At 37.2% G+C, this 14,986-nt stretch overlaps 1 protein-coding gene across 2 annotated transcripts in view; it reads right to left on the bottom strand.

Annotated features, from left to right (window-relative positions):
- Nucleotides 1-13,185, bottom strand: part of rc3h2 (ring finger and CCCH-type domains 2) — a 35,994-nt gene extending 22,809 nt beyond the window's left edge. Inside the window, exons 1-7 of one of the 2 annotated variants that reach the window (XM_016518799.1) lie at nt 12,939-13,185; nt 7,675-7,978; nt 4,886-5,007; nt 4,155-4,173; nt 3,906-4,116; nt 2,429-2,604; nt 1,845-2,045 (exon numbers count right to left, since the gene is read on the bottom strand). In XM_016518799.1, the coding sequence (XP_016374285.1) occupies nt 1,845-2,045; nt 2,429-2,604; nt 3,906-4,116; nt 4,155-4,173; nt 4,886-5,007; nt 7,675-7,905 (960 nt within the window). In that variant the 5' untranslated portion in view covers nt 7,906-7,978; nt 12,939-13,185. Of the gene's footprint in view, nt 1-1,844; nt 2,046-2,428; nt 2,605-3,905; nt 4,117-4,154; nt 4,174-4,885; nt 5,008-7,674; nt 7,979-12,938 lie in introns of those variants that run through there. The other variant, XM_016518798.1, reaches the window with a different exon arrangement.
- Between the last annotated feature and the right edge of the window lie 1,801 nt (nt 13,186-14,986).

Raw genomic sequence — 14,986 nt, forward strand, 5'->3', positions numbered from 1 at the left:
GATATTTGTGATATCACAAATCCCAGAAAATATGCGTTGTAGTCCAAACGAGTCGTTCCTTGTAGTTTTTGAAAAGTGATTTCTGTTAAATAAAATATCTCCTTTTGAAGTGGACTTTGAGCTTTGTAACTTTCAGTGGTGGAGGTAACGAATTACAACTACTCAAGTTACTGTAATTAAGTAGTTTTTTCGGGTACTTGTACTTTTTTGAGTATATTTTTAAAGCTGTACTTAAGTACAAATTAAGCAAAATAATCTACTTTGTTACTTTTAAATCATAGTTCGTTACGGAGTACGCCCACAATTTGAAAATTAGCCCATAAATTGCACTAATTCACGTACTTTGTCAACAAGATAAAAGTGGGTTTTGTTCAAAGTAGATATTATCCACATAGATGTTTGATATGAATGAATATTTTTTGGTAATTCATTAAATATCGCAGACTAAAAAGTAACTAGTAACTAGTACTCTGAGTAGTTTTTGAGAGGAGTACTTTGTACTTTTACTTAAGTACTGTTTTGACACCAGTACTTTTACTTGTAATTGAGTATTATTTCAGCAATGTAACAGTACTTGTACTTAAGTACAAATTTTCAGTACTCTTTACTTTGCAGAACTTTTTTATGCTCAAACAGCAACATTACAGACTAACTAAAGTTGAAAAAGTGAAAAAGCATAATAGGACCCCTTTAACTCGTTAGAGCTTAGTAATTAGTACTGTACTAGCTTATATTTGATTTACCCATTACAATGGTCCCTTTACAGTTACTGCAATCATAAAAATACATTTGTATGTAGGTTTAAAATTCTACAGAAGACACATTTAATGTTCAACAACAAATATTTTAGCAAAATGTATATTTTACTCAGAATTATTGCGCTCCTATTCGTTTGCGCTTTATCTGTTTAGCACGCAGCAGCGCTCGTTCACTCGTCTCGTGTAAGCCTTGCCCACTCCTGACAGCAAAATGGATATATTTGCATGACTTTCTAACATTTATAGATGAAAAATATATGTGACATGTCAGTTATGCACTGAGGAAAACACGTCTCAAATGCATTAAACAGCACAAATGTATTTGCTGTTTGTCATGGTGGATCGATTTGATCCATGATCGACATTAAGGGCTGCTTAAAAATAAGCGTGCACAAATTAGTGAGATTGCGTGAACTTAATTTGTCGTTTATGGAACCGCTTTCGCCCCAGTTGATTTGTTAGATTCACGCAGAAGTAGTGGTGATGAGAGAATGCGCTTGAGAAACAGCTCAGAGAGGAGAAATCAATCTACATATAAAATATTGGTCACCCGCTTTCGCCCCAATTGATTTGTTAGATTCACGCAGAAGTAGTGGTGATGAGAGAACGCGCTTGAGAAACAGCTCAGAGAGGAGAAATCAATCTACATATAAAATATTGGTCACAGATTATTGGTCACTTTCTAAATAATAAAAGTATAGCGCATCCACTGGTAATTATATATAAATAAATAGTTTTTTACCGATGCAAATATGTTAGAAACGATGCATCGCGATACAAATGCCAACTTGTAGCCGATGCACACTTTTTCAAATCGATGCATTGCATCGTTAACTTTTATGCCGATGCACTGATGCGAATTGGTGAATCTTCCCATTCCTAATATATATATATTTTATTTTTTATTTTTTTTATTATTTTTATGAAATAAATGCAGACATGGTGAGCATGAAAATTAAGAGCATTCAAAAATCTTATCATTGTTATTAAAATCTTTAAATTATTATGTGATATATTATATTTAATAAATTATATTATATTATATTTATTCTAATTTTGATGATTTATGCAATATACATGCGGTACCTTGTCTATGATTGACTGCATGTGAGATTTGTGCATGAGATCCCCGTACAGCAGAGACGACCACTGCTCCGGTGAGATACGCAGTCCTGCTTCCATGGCGATGTGAATGATCTGAGCATCGTGTTCACGGCGCAGGGCTTCATACGTGCGAAACTCCTCTTTGAGCTGCATGAGTGAGGAATCTTCGTCACGTTTGGTCACCTGAAAAGAGATCAAGAGAAATGTCTGTCGCTGTGCATATATACATTTAGCACAGGCCCCTATAGTTAACACACTCAACTGAGCCAAACAAACACTGCTGATGTAAATGATCTCATTAAGTTCCTGATTTCATAAGGTGCCACAGTAAATCAAGCTCCAGCTCATATACAAATATCAAGCAGTCTGGATGCATATCAAGAGTTTAATAGATATTCCCATTGCCAAGCACTTTATATCCACATAATATCATGTTACAGCAGGCTTAACACATCAGATAACTCTTTTCCTGACTAGTCGACATAGATGGAGTACTGAGCGTAATAGCTGTTAAGTAATCAGCGGTTTTAGCGCATTCGCTGCATGAAGCTGATTTTAGCTCTGACCTTAAAGCAGGAGGCACGGTACAGCAGCTGCACTACATGACCAATGCTGGTCTTAGACGCCTGAGGGAACCGTGCTTCCAGTTTCTGCACCACAAACAGCACCAGAACCTTCCGCGAGAGAGCAGAGCCATCCTCCAGAGCCAGCAGCACCAGCTTCAGAGCGTCTTCCTGCATGGCTGCGATATATATATACGGACAGAGACACATAGTTAGTGTTGAGATGGATCAATGTGTGCTTGGTCACGTCAGATGAATGGATTCATGCTCTGGATGTTCTCAGACTAGAAAACTCAAATGAGATCAGATGGGAAAATCAGTGTTTTCCCAGTCAGAATCTGCCCTATGAGTAATCATCACTGACAGCCAAGTACAAACACACATTTGGATATTCCCTTTACATGCATTAAAGGAATATTTCAGATTATTTACAACTTGCAACTAGTGACTTATCAGCCAGGCAAATGATATTTTGGCACTTTGAGATTATCAGAATCAGCTATGTAAAAATATTTTCATTACCTAAAATAAAAAACATTTGCAATTTACAAACAAAATACTAAATAAAATAATTTGTAAAAAAAAAAAAAATCAAGAAACATTTCTTATTATTATCAATGTTGGAAACAGCTTTTGCTGCTTTATATTTTTGTGTAAACATCATAACTGTTTTTCACTTCAACTTTCAAAAGAACAGCATTTATTTGAAACAGAAATATTTTGGAAACATTATAAATATCTTTACTGTCACTTTTGATCAATTTGATGCATCCTTGACAAATAAAAGCATTAATTTCTTTAAAAATAAAATAAAATCTTTCAGACTTCAAACTTCTGAATGGTATTTTATATATTATATTATTTTTAAAAAAGCATATAAAATAAAAACTAATAAAACTACAAAATATATTTAATACAAAAAAAAACTATCATAGCGCTCCAGCAACTTTAGCCACTTTAGACATTAGGACAAACATTGCTCACCTTAGTCTACTAATCTACCGACAGACTTGTCAATGAATAATACATTTTCTTTTTTTGTGTAAATCTCATTCACGGTCATTAAATTTTTTATTATGTGTTATCTGCATTATACCCTGCTCTCTAGATATCACTTCAGCATTGACCTTTGAAAAACAGTTGACACTTTTAAAAGAAGAAATATGAACTCAGCACAAAATGCAGCTATAAAGTCATCTTATTGTCCTTTTGAAGTGGAACTACTTTTCCAAAGCTTCTGGTCATGTGCTACAGATATAATTCCAGAACCCTGCTCCTTTATGTCACACCCCTTCCACTTTCCTTCATAGCATCCTCTTGCAAATGAAAGTAATCAGATTTACTTTTTTCTGGTCATGACATGAATTGAAGTTGTAAATAACCCAAAATATGTGAAAATAACCAGGTATGTATCTTGAATGATGAATAATAAAATGAAGCAGTGCAAAGAAATGGTACAACACATGTGTATGCAACTCACCAGGTCCTAGAAACTGGCAGCCGCGTGCCCGCACAGCGGCCCATAGGTTAGCGGAGAGCTGCTGTGGGTTCTGGTGCTGCAGGATCAGTTCAGTGATGGTGCGCTCACCCAGAGATCTGCACGCCCGGACTGCACGCATTCGCCCCTCCTCCTCAACCAGCTGGCAGTTCACCAGGGTCACCAGCTTCCTCTGCATGGGTCTACTGAGGACCTGTCATTTAGTTTTCCCCACAGTTCACCTACTAATACACTAAATCTACTACTGATCCTACTTCCATCATGAGGGTAAAAGTCTCATGAGTCTTATGGCTACACCACAGCATAATAGTGGAGGCTTGGCAGAGGAGCTCTGTTATGAGCTCAAAGCTCAATGAGGAGTTTAAGAGCTTTAGCGTTCCACTAGTCCGCTGCGAGGAGTAACTTTTATTGTTACCTCAATAAAATAGTCAATTGAGTCCTGAAACACACTTTTCCGCTCACAGCAGCTGAGACCATGAGTGGCCTGGAGCTTTATTGCTCATGAAGACCAAGTGTTTTATTGGCCTACAAAGAGCAGTTCTCGTGTTCAACACAGTGGGAAATTATTCTGTGAATAATAAGTAACACCAGCTCCTGATATGCAATAATGTACGAAAATGCACTGTGAGATACAATGTGCTTATTGCTTTCATTTTACTTTTAATAAACATCACTAAACATTAATGTATATTGTAAACATTTACTTTTTCAGTGTATTTCATTGCATGTATTGCATATAAAATACCTGCATGTTTTTCTCTTGTTTCTGAAGTGGCCTTTGGGTTTCAGTGTTTTTTTGTTTTTCCCACTGACGCAAACATCTCCAACCACAGACAGATAAAGCACACGTAGCCGCTGAACAGGAAATGTTGCGCTATTCAAACGTGAGCTCATTCAGCCGCAAGCCTAAACAATAACGCAGCACTCACAGGCATTGTTGTTGATCTACCTGTATGACACACTCACCTTTTCCTCCACTGATTGGTCTAAGATACAGCGCCAGCTCCTCCACACAGATCCTGCACACTTCATAATGTCTCGTGTCTTCAACACTGCCCACACTCACAATCTCTCCCTCCGGAACCTGCAGAAAAACAACCATTGGTAGATATGAAACACCACCAGAAGAGATCTATTTATGACATTGTGACGTCAATGTTAAACAGCATAATGGTCACTGGTGAAAATTGCCTGTTTGGAGTGAAGCAAAGTGAAAATATTAGAGGAAGAAAATTATTACATAACCCGAAACCATTTAAAAAATAATAATAATTGGGAATCCTGATAAGACACTAAGAAGTTAATTAAATGTAATAATTTACATTACATAAGAAAATTTATGGTAAATAATTTTTGTTTTATGTTATGATAATAGCTTTCTCACAGTTTGGACTTTTTTTATATCTCAAATTCTTTTTTCTTGCAGATCTGAGAAGAAAAGTCAGAATTACGGTATAAATTCGCAGTTACCTTTATTTTTAATTTCATGGAGGAAACAAAAAACTAAATTGCAAGATATATACTCAGAATTGCGAGATATTAACTAAGAATTGTGAGATATAAACTCAGAACTGTAAGATATAAACTAAGAATAGTGGGATATAAACTTAGAATTACGAGATATAAACTCAGAACTGTAAGATATATACTAAGAATTGTGGGATATAAACTTTTAAAAATAAGAATTATGAGATATAAACTCAGAATTCTGAGGAAAAAGTTAGAATTGCAAGATATAAACTCAGAATTGTACGATAAACTCAGAATTGTGAGATATAAAAGTAGAATTGTACAATAAACTCAGAATTGTGAGATATAAAAGTAGAATTGTACGATAAACTCAGAATTGCGAGATATAAACTCAGAATTGTACGATAAACTCAGAATTGTGAGATATAAACTTAGAATTGTACGATAAACTCAGAATTGTGAGATATAAACTTAGAATTGTACGATAAACTCAGAATTGTGTGAGATAAACTTAGAATTGTACGATAAACTCAGTATTGCGAGATATAAATTTAGAATTGTACGATAAACTCAGAATTGCGAGATATAAACTCAGAATTGTACGATAAACTCAGAATTGTGAGAATTAAACTTAGAATTGTACGATAAACTCAGAATTGCGAGATATAAACTTATAATTGTACGATAAACTCAGAATTGCGAGATATACACAGAATTGTACGATAAACTCAGAATTGTGAGATATAAACTTAGAATTGTACGATAAACTCAGAATTGCGAGATATAAACTCAGAATTGAGAAATATAAACTCAGAATTGAGATATAAAATCTGATTGTGAGATAAAAGTCAGAATTGGGAAACAAACTCAAAATTGGGAGAAATAAATTCAAAATTTTGAGTTATAACCTCCAAATTGCGATATGTAAACTGGAGATTGCAGGAGTTTATATCTTGCAATTCTGACTTTTTTCTTAGAACTGCAAGTTCAAATCTCACAATTCAGTTTTCTCAGGATTTAAAAATAAAAATTGCGAGACAAAAAGTATCAATTACCATTTGAAGTAACTATTGTAATTATTTCTTGTGTTAGTGTACTTTACATTTCAATTCATTTCTTGTAAGACTTTACGTAAGGTTAAGACACTGACAATAAAACAACAAAAAATGGGTTTTGAGATTCACAGCCCTGAGGCCCGTTTCAGAAAGGAGGTTAAGTGAAAACTTACATTTTTTGCAGTGCAGGTACATTCATTCATTGCACATATTTTCATCATGCAGACACTATGAAAGTGACAAAAACGGCATGTCCTTTTATGCAGGTTCCTGTAGATGAGGAGGCTGCATTAATTCGTAGGGATTTACATTTACATCGGGAGAGGATTATTTTGATTTTTTTTTGCCATATCCACATGCATATTTATTTGAGCGGTACCATTTTTAAATGGTAGTTTTCTATACAACATTAGGGTTGCTGAGCACATTAGTAAGGCCGCTGCAGAGTGGTAAGGAAAGTGTGTCTCGCTCTCACGCTCTTTATGAGAATTTTTGTGTAGTTTCCTGAGCACAAACCCATCAAAAATGAAGCTGATTACTGTATGGAATGGAAGGATGCCAGAAGGAAGGGTAGTTTGAGATATAAGCTGTAACCACCACCACAGCTGTTACATTTATTTGGTCATTTTTTATTTCCTACAAATACAAAAGCAACAGTTATTCTTTCTCCTGTTGGATTTTAATATTCTTCCAATACTTGGTTTGGCCATCTCCTCTTCATCTGTTCGTCATTATTTTGCTGTTGGCTGAGTAGAAGTCAAATGTTAATTTCATTACTCTAATTAAGAAATGCATCATTTTGGATTAGAAAACATTTAATTATGTGAAAAAAGCATTAGACTATGTGGAAAAAGCTGCTGCACATTGAAATAGACCCTGAATGACATTTATTTAATATGTCAAATGTTTGTTACGTATTGACTTGGAAGTATGCGGACGTCATTTTGTCGGGTGCTGTTGCCATGGTGAATCATAATTTCGGAGCTCCATTGATCATGGCGCACGCTAAACTCAGAGTCAATCTACTCAGAGTTGATTGAACTACCTCAATTTAGTTGTTCTGAACCCGAAAAAATGCAGAGTTTCCCATCACAGGGTAAGTCAACTCAGAGTTGGTTGAACCTCCTTACTGAAACAGTCCCCAGAAAGACAGCAACACTAGATTTCCTGAGCTATTCAAAACATCAAAAGCAATCATATCGATTATATATGCATGCCCCACTCACCGGCGCCCCCACCAGCTGCAGGAGGGCACAGTTGACAGGCAGCACATCAATGTCAGTGCTAATGGCCGTCTGGTCAAATGGACAGGCCTTGCGGTGCAGTTTGTGCAGGCAGGTCTTGCAGACGGTGTGCGAGCAGCCCAGGCTGATGGGCTTGTGGCTGCAGGCGTCAAACTCATTATAGCAGATGGGGCAGGATAGAAACTCAGTCCATTGAGCTGCCTGCACCGGCATCCTGTAACCTCCAGTTGGAACAATCACGCTCAAGTAGATCGCATGATGCCTCGCCCCGGCACCTTAAACACACCTGAGGAGAGAAACACACATTGAGTCCCATTCACTAATCATGCATACGCACAAATTTATGCATGAAATCTGCATACAAAGATTGTGATTAAAAAATTATGATTCATCTGCATTAAAAGAGTTTATTTCATTTGAACTGGTTTAGAGCACATGTACTTAGCCTTGCTCAAGAATCTTGCAGTATGTTCTCAGGCGAGAGCTCTTCTTTAGAGAGTTTCATATGTTTGCTAAGAGTGATGAAAGGTTGTGTGGAAAGCCCTTATATGGGGATGGTTTGGGCAGGGTTTTTTATGCAAATGACTTACCTTGGGCACACAGTTGTTTATTTAGAAAACTCTAAATTCATTAACATTAGAACAAGGTTAACAACAAATTTATACACCTAGGATGACTTGAGGGTGAGTGAAACGCAGCCTAATTTTCATTTTTGACTGAACTAACCCTTTAAAAGAATGTCATATGTTTGTGAATCATCAGACTACATAGGTGACACTGTTTGTTTTTGCATGTAACATGTTTTTTTTTACTTGTGCCAGTTACTCAATTCATTAAAAGAACCAATTCATTTGACTTGTAAGAGTAATTTGTTCGTGAATCAGACTACATAGGTTTTACTGTTTGTTTTTGTGTGTACAGTGTTTTTTCTTGTGCCAGTTGCTCGATTCATTAAAAGAATAATTCATTTGACTAATAAGAGTCATTTCTTCATGAATGTTCGTTTCTTGATCATGTTTGTTTTTAATTCATTAAAGGGGTCATATGATGCTGCTAAAAAGAACAGTATTTTGTGTATTTGGCGTAATGAAATGTGTTTATGCGGTTTAAGGTTCAAAAAACACATTATTTTCCACATACTGTACATTATTGTTTCTCCTCTATGCCCCGCCTTTCTGAAACGCGATTTTTACAAAGCTCATCGGTCTGAAAAAGCGAGGTGTGCTCTGATTGGCCAGCTATCTAGTGCGTTGTGATTGGCAAGATTACCTCAAGCGTGAGACGGAAATGTTACGCCCTAGTCATATTGTGATGATGCCCTGTCAGGCCGGAGCGATGATTCAAAAGGAAAAATTTAAATCGCATCATATGACCCCTTTAAAAGAACCAATTCGACTAATGAGTAAATTCTTCATGAATCAGACTACAGGTGGTGCTGTTTGTTTTTGCGTATAACATGTTTTTTTTACTTGTGTCAGTTGCTAGAATTATTAAGAGAACCAATTCATTTTTTTTTTACTTGTGCTAGTTGGTTGCTCGATTTATTAAAAGAACCAATTAATTTGACCTATAAGAGTCATTTGTTTGTGAATCAGACTACAGAGGTGGAGCTGTTTGTTTTTGCGTGCAACCCCTCAGAACATCCTAGCAACCACCCAGAATCCGTTAGCAACCACCCAGCAACATCCAGACACCACGGCACTCATATTTATTTTAGAGTTATTCTTTTTCTCTCAATTCCTCCCCCTCTGATGTCATTTCTTGTTGCCATCAGCTCTCAGCTCTAGGAATAAACTGTCTTGCACTCAGACTCATTCATGTTCTTCACATCTCCATTCACTCAACCCCTCCCTCGCACTTTCTCTAGATCCCTTTATTTGTTTCTGAATTTGTGCTCTTCAGGGACTTCCTGTAGGACAGAAGGTGGAGCAGATAAGCGTGAAACAGCCATCAACACTGTGTGGACTGAAACCCCACATTAAACACATTTCACAAACCCCAGCAAAAAGCCAAGGAGAGGAACATAGTAAAAGGACAGCTGAAAATTGCCTTTATCTTCGTCAGCGTCTCATGGATTGCTCTTGTCGAAAGGTGTAAAATTACAGCGGTAAAAGAAATCATTCATTCCCCTACTTGGACACCACACAGAGTTTCAGCTGCTACGTAACTGCTGTTCCAGCAGCACCTGCTGACCAAACCCCTCGACTGATGTCTGCTTCTCCAGGAAAGGCTCCGGTGACACTTCATACCCTGACAGAACTACCATGTCATGCAAAGTTATGCAAGGGCCCCCACTGCTGTTGAGATCAATCATTTGTCAGGGAGGAACTCATGCCTTTGGCCATGTGGGCACTACTCTCTTTCAGTATGTTATTCATCAAACTCTTAAGTACAACAAAAACACCAGCCTAATTTCTTGTAAAGGCATGAAAATGTATGTCAGTACATCTTATCCTATATGTAAAAGAAAGCCATCATATATAATATTTAAACTAAAAGGTGTAAGTTTATTCTCAACGTAAGACTGCATTTATGCGCAATCATAAAACACAAAGCAATTGAATATTAACGGCATTAGCTTTAAATACTATTTTAAACAATTCAGCAAATGCAGCATTAATAAAAGAAATACTATGAATAAAGTAACACCTGAAGTAGACAGTAATTTACTGCACATACATGAAACATTTATGCATCTACGCACCATATAAGACACCGCGCGCGTGAAACATCCCCAGCGTAGCTGGATTCCGCTCGCGCGAGTCATATTTCCACGCTGCTGCTGAATTTAATGTCGCTGGGTTCACGCGTGAGACAAAACGCGTTCGTGGGGGTTGAGGATAGTTGCGGTGGTGGGTTTCGTGGCGTGATTCAGTGATTCATGGTCACGAGGAGCATCACGACGCGCGAGGGAATTCTGATATTTTTACACGCCCACTCCTCCACGCGAATCACGCGAGTGTTCATCATCAATGCACTTTACATACATACATACAGTACAGTGCGGGCGTGTGCGTGTTATAGATGTTAAATTTATACTTAATTACAAATGTATTACTACAAACAGCGTTTTTAAAAGTTGCTTCACAAAATAATTACATATCAAGTAAAGTACTTGGGAGGTTGGCAAATAAATGACGCAGCAGTGACGTTATAAGGCGTTTTGAAATACAGGCTAAAATTGGTTTGCTTGAACTGAGCACGTCATGTGTGGAACGCGGTGCTATACGAAAAAAAATACAAAAGATCACTTCAAGCTCATAAACAGAAAATCACTTCACTGTCTTGTCACCATGTGACTAGGGCACTGCAGAAAATAGAAACTCTGAAGATAAACAGGAAAATGTTTGCAACTATTATGAAAGTAATTTTTACAGTAGGCTAAAACGTAACATGTTTTACACACTGCTGTCATCCTTTCCAAATTGTCATCTAAATATTTCACTGAAGTGTATATATCACATAATACAAAGTCGTAAATATTTAGATTTATTTCAACCCTCTCACATCTCAACCATCACCATAAGAAACACACAACAACTCAGCCCAGGACGAAACATAAAAAATGACCAATTTCAACAACAAAATGTGCACCTGGCACCCTAGTCCCTTGATGGATAGTCCCTTGTGTTTCATGGAAAGCACTTGCGCCAATATATTGACAGGCCCAGAACCTGAACCCTAGGAATGCTGAGGGGTAATGGGTGCCAATGTGTGCTTGAGTATATCTTTAGGTCGCTGTGACCCCAAAGTTGGAACATCCTGTCCTTGCCATCCCAGACATCTCCTCTGTCTACTTCATACTTCTACACACATACACTATTTTGCCCCACCAACAGACACACATTCGAATAGACAGCAAAATGAAATCTGCTCTCCTTATAATATAGTATAATAGTATAATAAAAAGATGGTCACCAAAGTAATGGGTCCATTTCTCAACTTCAGTTAACTTGTCAACCACTGTTATTATTGTATAAATAACTTGCAGTCATGCTGTGTTCTGAATATCAACAAGTTCTATGTTCTAAGAATGTTTTGCTAACGTTCCCATTAAGTTATAAAAACGTTATTTATGAACGTTCTCTGAAAGGCATTATGGGAACATTACTTTTGAATGTTCTCTAAACGTTCTGAAACAAGTAGTAACATTCAGAAAATGTCAGACAAACGTCCAACAACAACATTTCCGGAAAAGAAAACATTGGTTAACGTTAGGCTACTGGAAGAACTTTTGCTCATAATCGTTCCAGGCTACATTACCTGCGGCCTCCTGACGAAATAAATTTTTTATAGGCTATTTTTTGTTCACACTGACTGCTGCTTGCCATATTGGTTACGCCTGTAAATGACTATATTTTGTCAGGTAACGTAAAAATGTGGTAACGACTAAATTAACTGGATTTATTCGAGTAAAAAAAAAAACATTATAATTTAATATGCCCGAATGAGCGTGAGACTGCAGCGATTTAAGAATGGAATCAGGTAGAAACCCCCTCATGGTAGAAACCACCATCAAAGTAACAAGAACGCATTTACACTCTTTACAGTGTATAATGAAACTGAAACTACTTAAATGTATTGTCTTCTGTCGGAAAATATTGCGTTTTGTATAATGTGTCTTTCAAATGTGAAGAACTCCGAGCATCATGATTAGTAGGCTATGCATGGAAAATGAACACTATCTAAAGCTTTGGGTTGATCGAATGAACGAAAGGTGGAATAATCAATTGTTCTTAAGACGCGGAAGTCTGTTTGAGCGCTAATTTTGTTGTGCAACTTCACTGACAGCTGCGCACCTATAAACTTACTCCAGTACAGATCAACTTTATTTTCTTACATATACAACGTGGATCATCAGGTTCACTAAATCATCATGAAAAGGATTAATCACTGATTATGAATCTTAGCCAAGCGTTCTATTAGACATTGAAATATGAAATAGCATGGAATTAGATCTAATGCAATGCACACCATGAATACTCCAAATGCAATAGGCAATTCTCGCGCAAATAACTAGCAGTGCAACAAACTTAAAGCAACGCGACATGCTGTTGCTCATGCATCAATGTCCATTCCCTGGCTATTTGTTTTCATGGAGAAAAGTTTGGCAAATAATTGTATTTATTGTAGGGATGATGTTGCATAATGTTTTCGCGCACATCTTTTTAGCCGCGCGCGCCACACCAGCAGCGATCCTCAATGTTACTTCCCAATACTGTCAAAGTCGCGCGACTTGCACTTACCGTAGGCGACACAGAGTATCATCATAACCGTCCATAGTTTACGTGCACTTCGCCATCAAGACCAAATTCTTCATCGCATTCAGTTATTCACAGCCGAGCCGAACTTCTTTTTCCCGAATTTTTGGCGTCCTTTTTATTCCGTCCGGACATCACATTAAATCATATATGTCATTTCCAGAGATTTGGGAGCGCATTCCCTGACAGCGCGACATGTTCAGCATGAGCAGGTACACTCCCATGACCGTCAGCGAAGACACGAAATCTACTACGACGAGGACGTCTGTTTGGATATTAAAAAGCCAAGCCTCTGCCATTGGATGACAACAACATGACGTCTGCGTTACCTAATCAATATTCATGAGCCAAGCATTCACCTTTACTGTACACAAACCTGTCACTTGGGCGGCATCCTAGAAAAGCTAAAAGATTCATCGTTGTACCTTATTTAGCCCTAAATTGTATCTATTAGTACCTTAGAGGTAAATATTATTAGTAGGCTATTTTAAAAGTACATATTAGTAATTATGCCTAAAGTTTGCATATGCTACCTACCTAGTGACAGTTTTGTAGTGTTTTTCTTACTCAGTTATTACAGTAAGCTATTCTGCTATTGAATGTTACTGAAACGTGTAACTTGAAATGATGCGTGAAAGGATACTTGAGATAATGGGACTAAATTTGGTGTAGTTATTTGGCAACTTGTGGTTGTTTTATAATCATTATTCATTCCGATTCCCAGCTTTAGCTACTCTCCAAAGTTACCAAGCAACTTTCTTAATACACAATTAATATTCATTAGCCAAGCCTTCGCCATAGTAGGATTCGCAACTTCAAAGATCCGTCAAGCAGCGAGATTCAGACTCGATATCACTCCGCCGCGGATGCTCGCATCCCGAATAGAGCTGTGGGTGCGCTTGTTTAAACTTCAAATGACTCGGTTGGATGCTGGAACTGTGCTTTTTCAGCAGAATATCACAGACGATGTTGTTGTTGATTATTGTGCAGGGTACTATTTTCATGTAGGGGGCAAGGATAAAGATGTAAAGGGGCAAAGCCGGAACAAGCCGCTTTTCGAGGCGTAGGCTGCATGTATTTTAAAGAGACAGAGATGCTTTACTGTAGTTGAACGATAGCTGATCATGTGGATCTGTTTGTTCATGCACTTTGGTGAAATAGGAAATGTAAGGAGTTCTGGGTCGATTAAGTAAATCGTAGTGAATTCTTTAAAATCACGCAGATGTTTTTAATGTGTGTGAATTCAAGCTAACACTTTCTGTTCCTGCTTCACTGTTGAGTTGAGATCTCTTTTATGGAGAACTAGATTACAGTAGCAGGTGCATCCCTTTATACAGAGCAACATGGCATAAGCAATTTAGATAAAATACTGCACAATACTGGGGAAACATGTGATGCAAATGAATGTTATGAAATAATTACTATTTAAAATTATTTTATAAAATCCTGACTAAAGTAATATGGTCTTTTATATGTGTACGGCCTACTACAGGGTCCCCCAGCCCTATATGTATTTTGCGTTACTATTCTTGTTATAGAATAACATGGAATCCATTCTAGGATATTCATAAAGGTCTTTTTGTGAAGAAAAAAAAAAAGTAGAAAAAATATGTTCACTTAAAGTCACGCAGTTTGCTCATCAGACTGTCATCATGTTAACACATTTACCCCCATTCACTCACTTTTCATTTGTATTACAGTAAAGTCCAAGTGAGAGAGACCTTTTTGATAAGGACCGTTGGCGACACCATCTGGCCATAAACAGACAGTGTAGTCATACTGCACACATTTAAATACGGTATTTGTTCACCTCTACAGGATCTCACTGCTAAATAGTTCCTCAGGTTTTGTTCTTTAAAGGGGTCATATGATGCTTTTTTAAAGATCATTATTTTGTGTATTTGGTGTAACAGAATATGTTGACATGCTTTAATGTTAAAAAAACACATTATTTTTCAAATACTGTACATTATTGTAGGTCCTCTATGCCCCGCCTCTCTCAAACGCTTCGTTTTCTACAAAGCCCCCTCCTT

The sequence above is a fragment of the Sinocyclocheilus rhinocerous genome, unplaced genomic scaffold (genome assembly GCF_001515625.1).
Source record: "Sinocyclocheilus rhinocerous isolate Xijiao unplaced genomic scaffold, SAMN03320098_v1.1 scaffold688, whole genome shotgun sequence".
In the NCBI taxonomy this organism is placed as follows: domain Eukaryota; kingdom Metazoa; phylum Chordata; class Actinopteri; order Cypriniformes; family Cyprinidae; genus Sinocyclocheilus; species Sinocyclocheilus rhinocerous.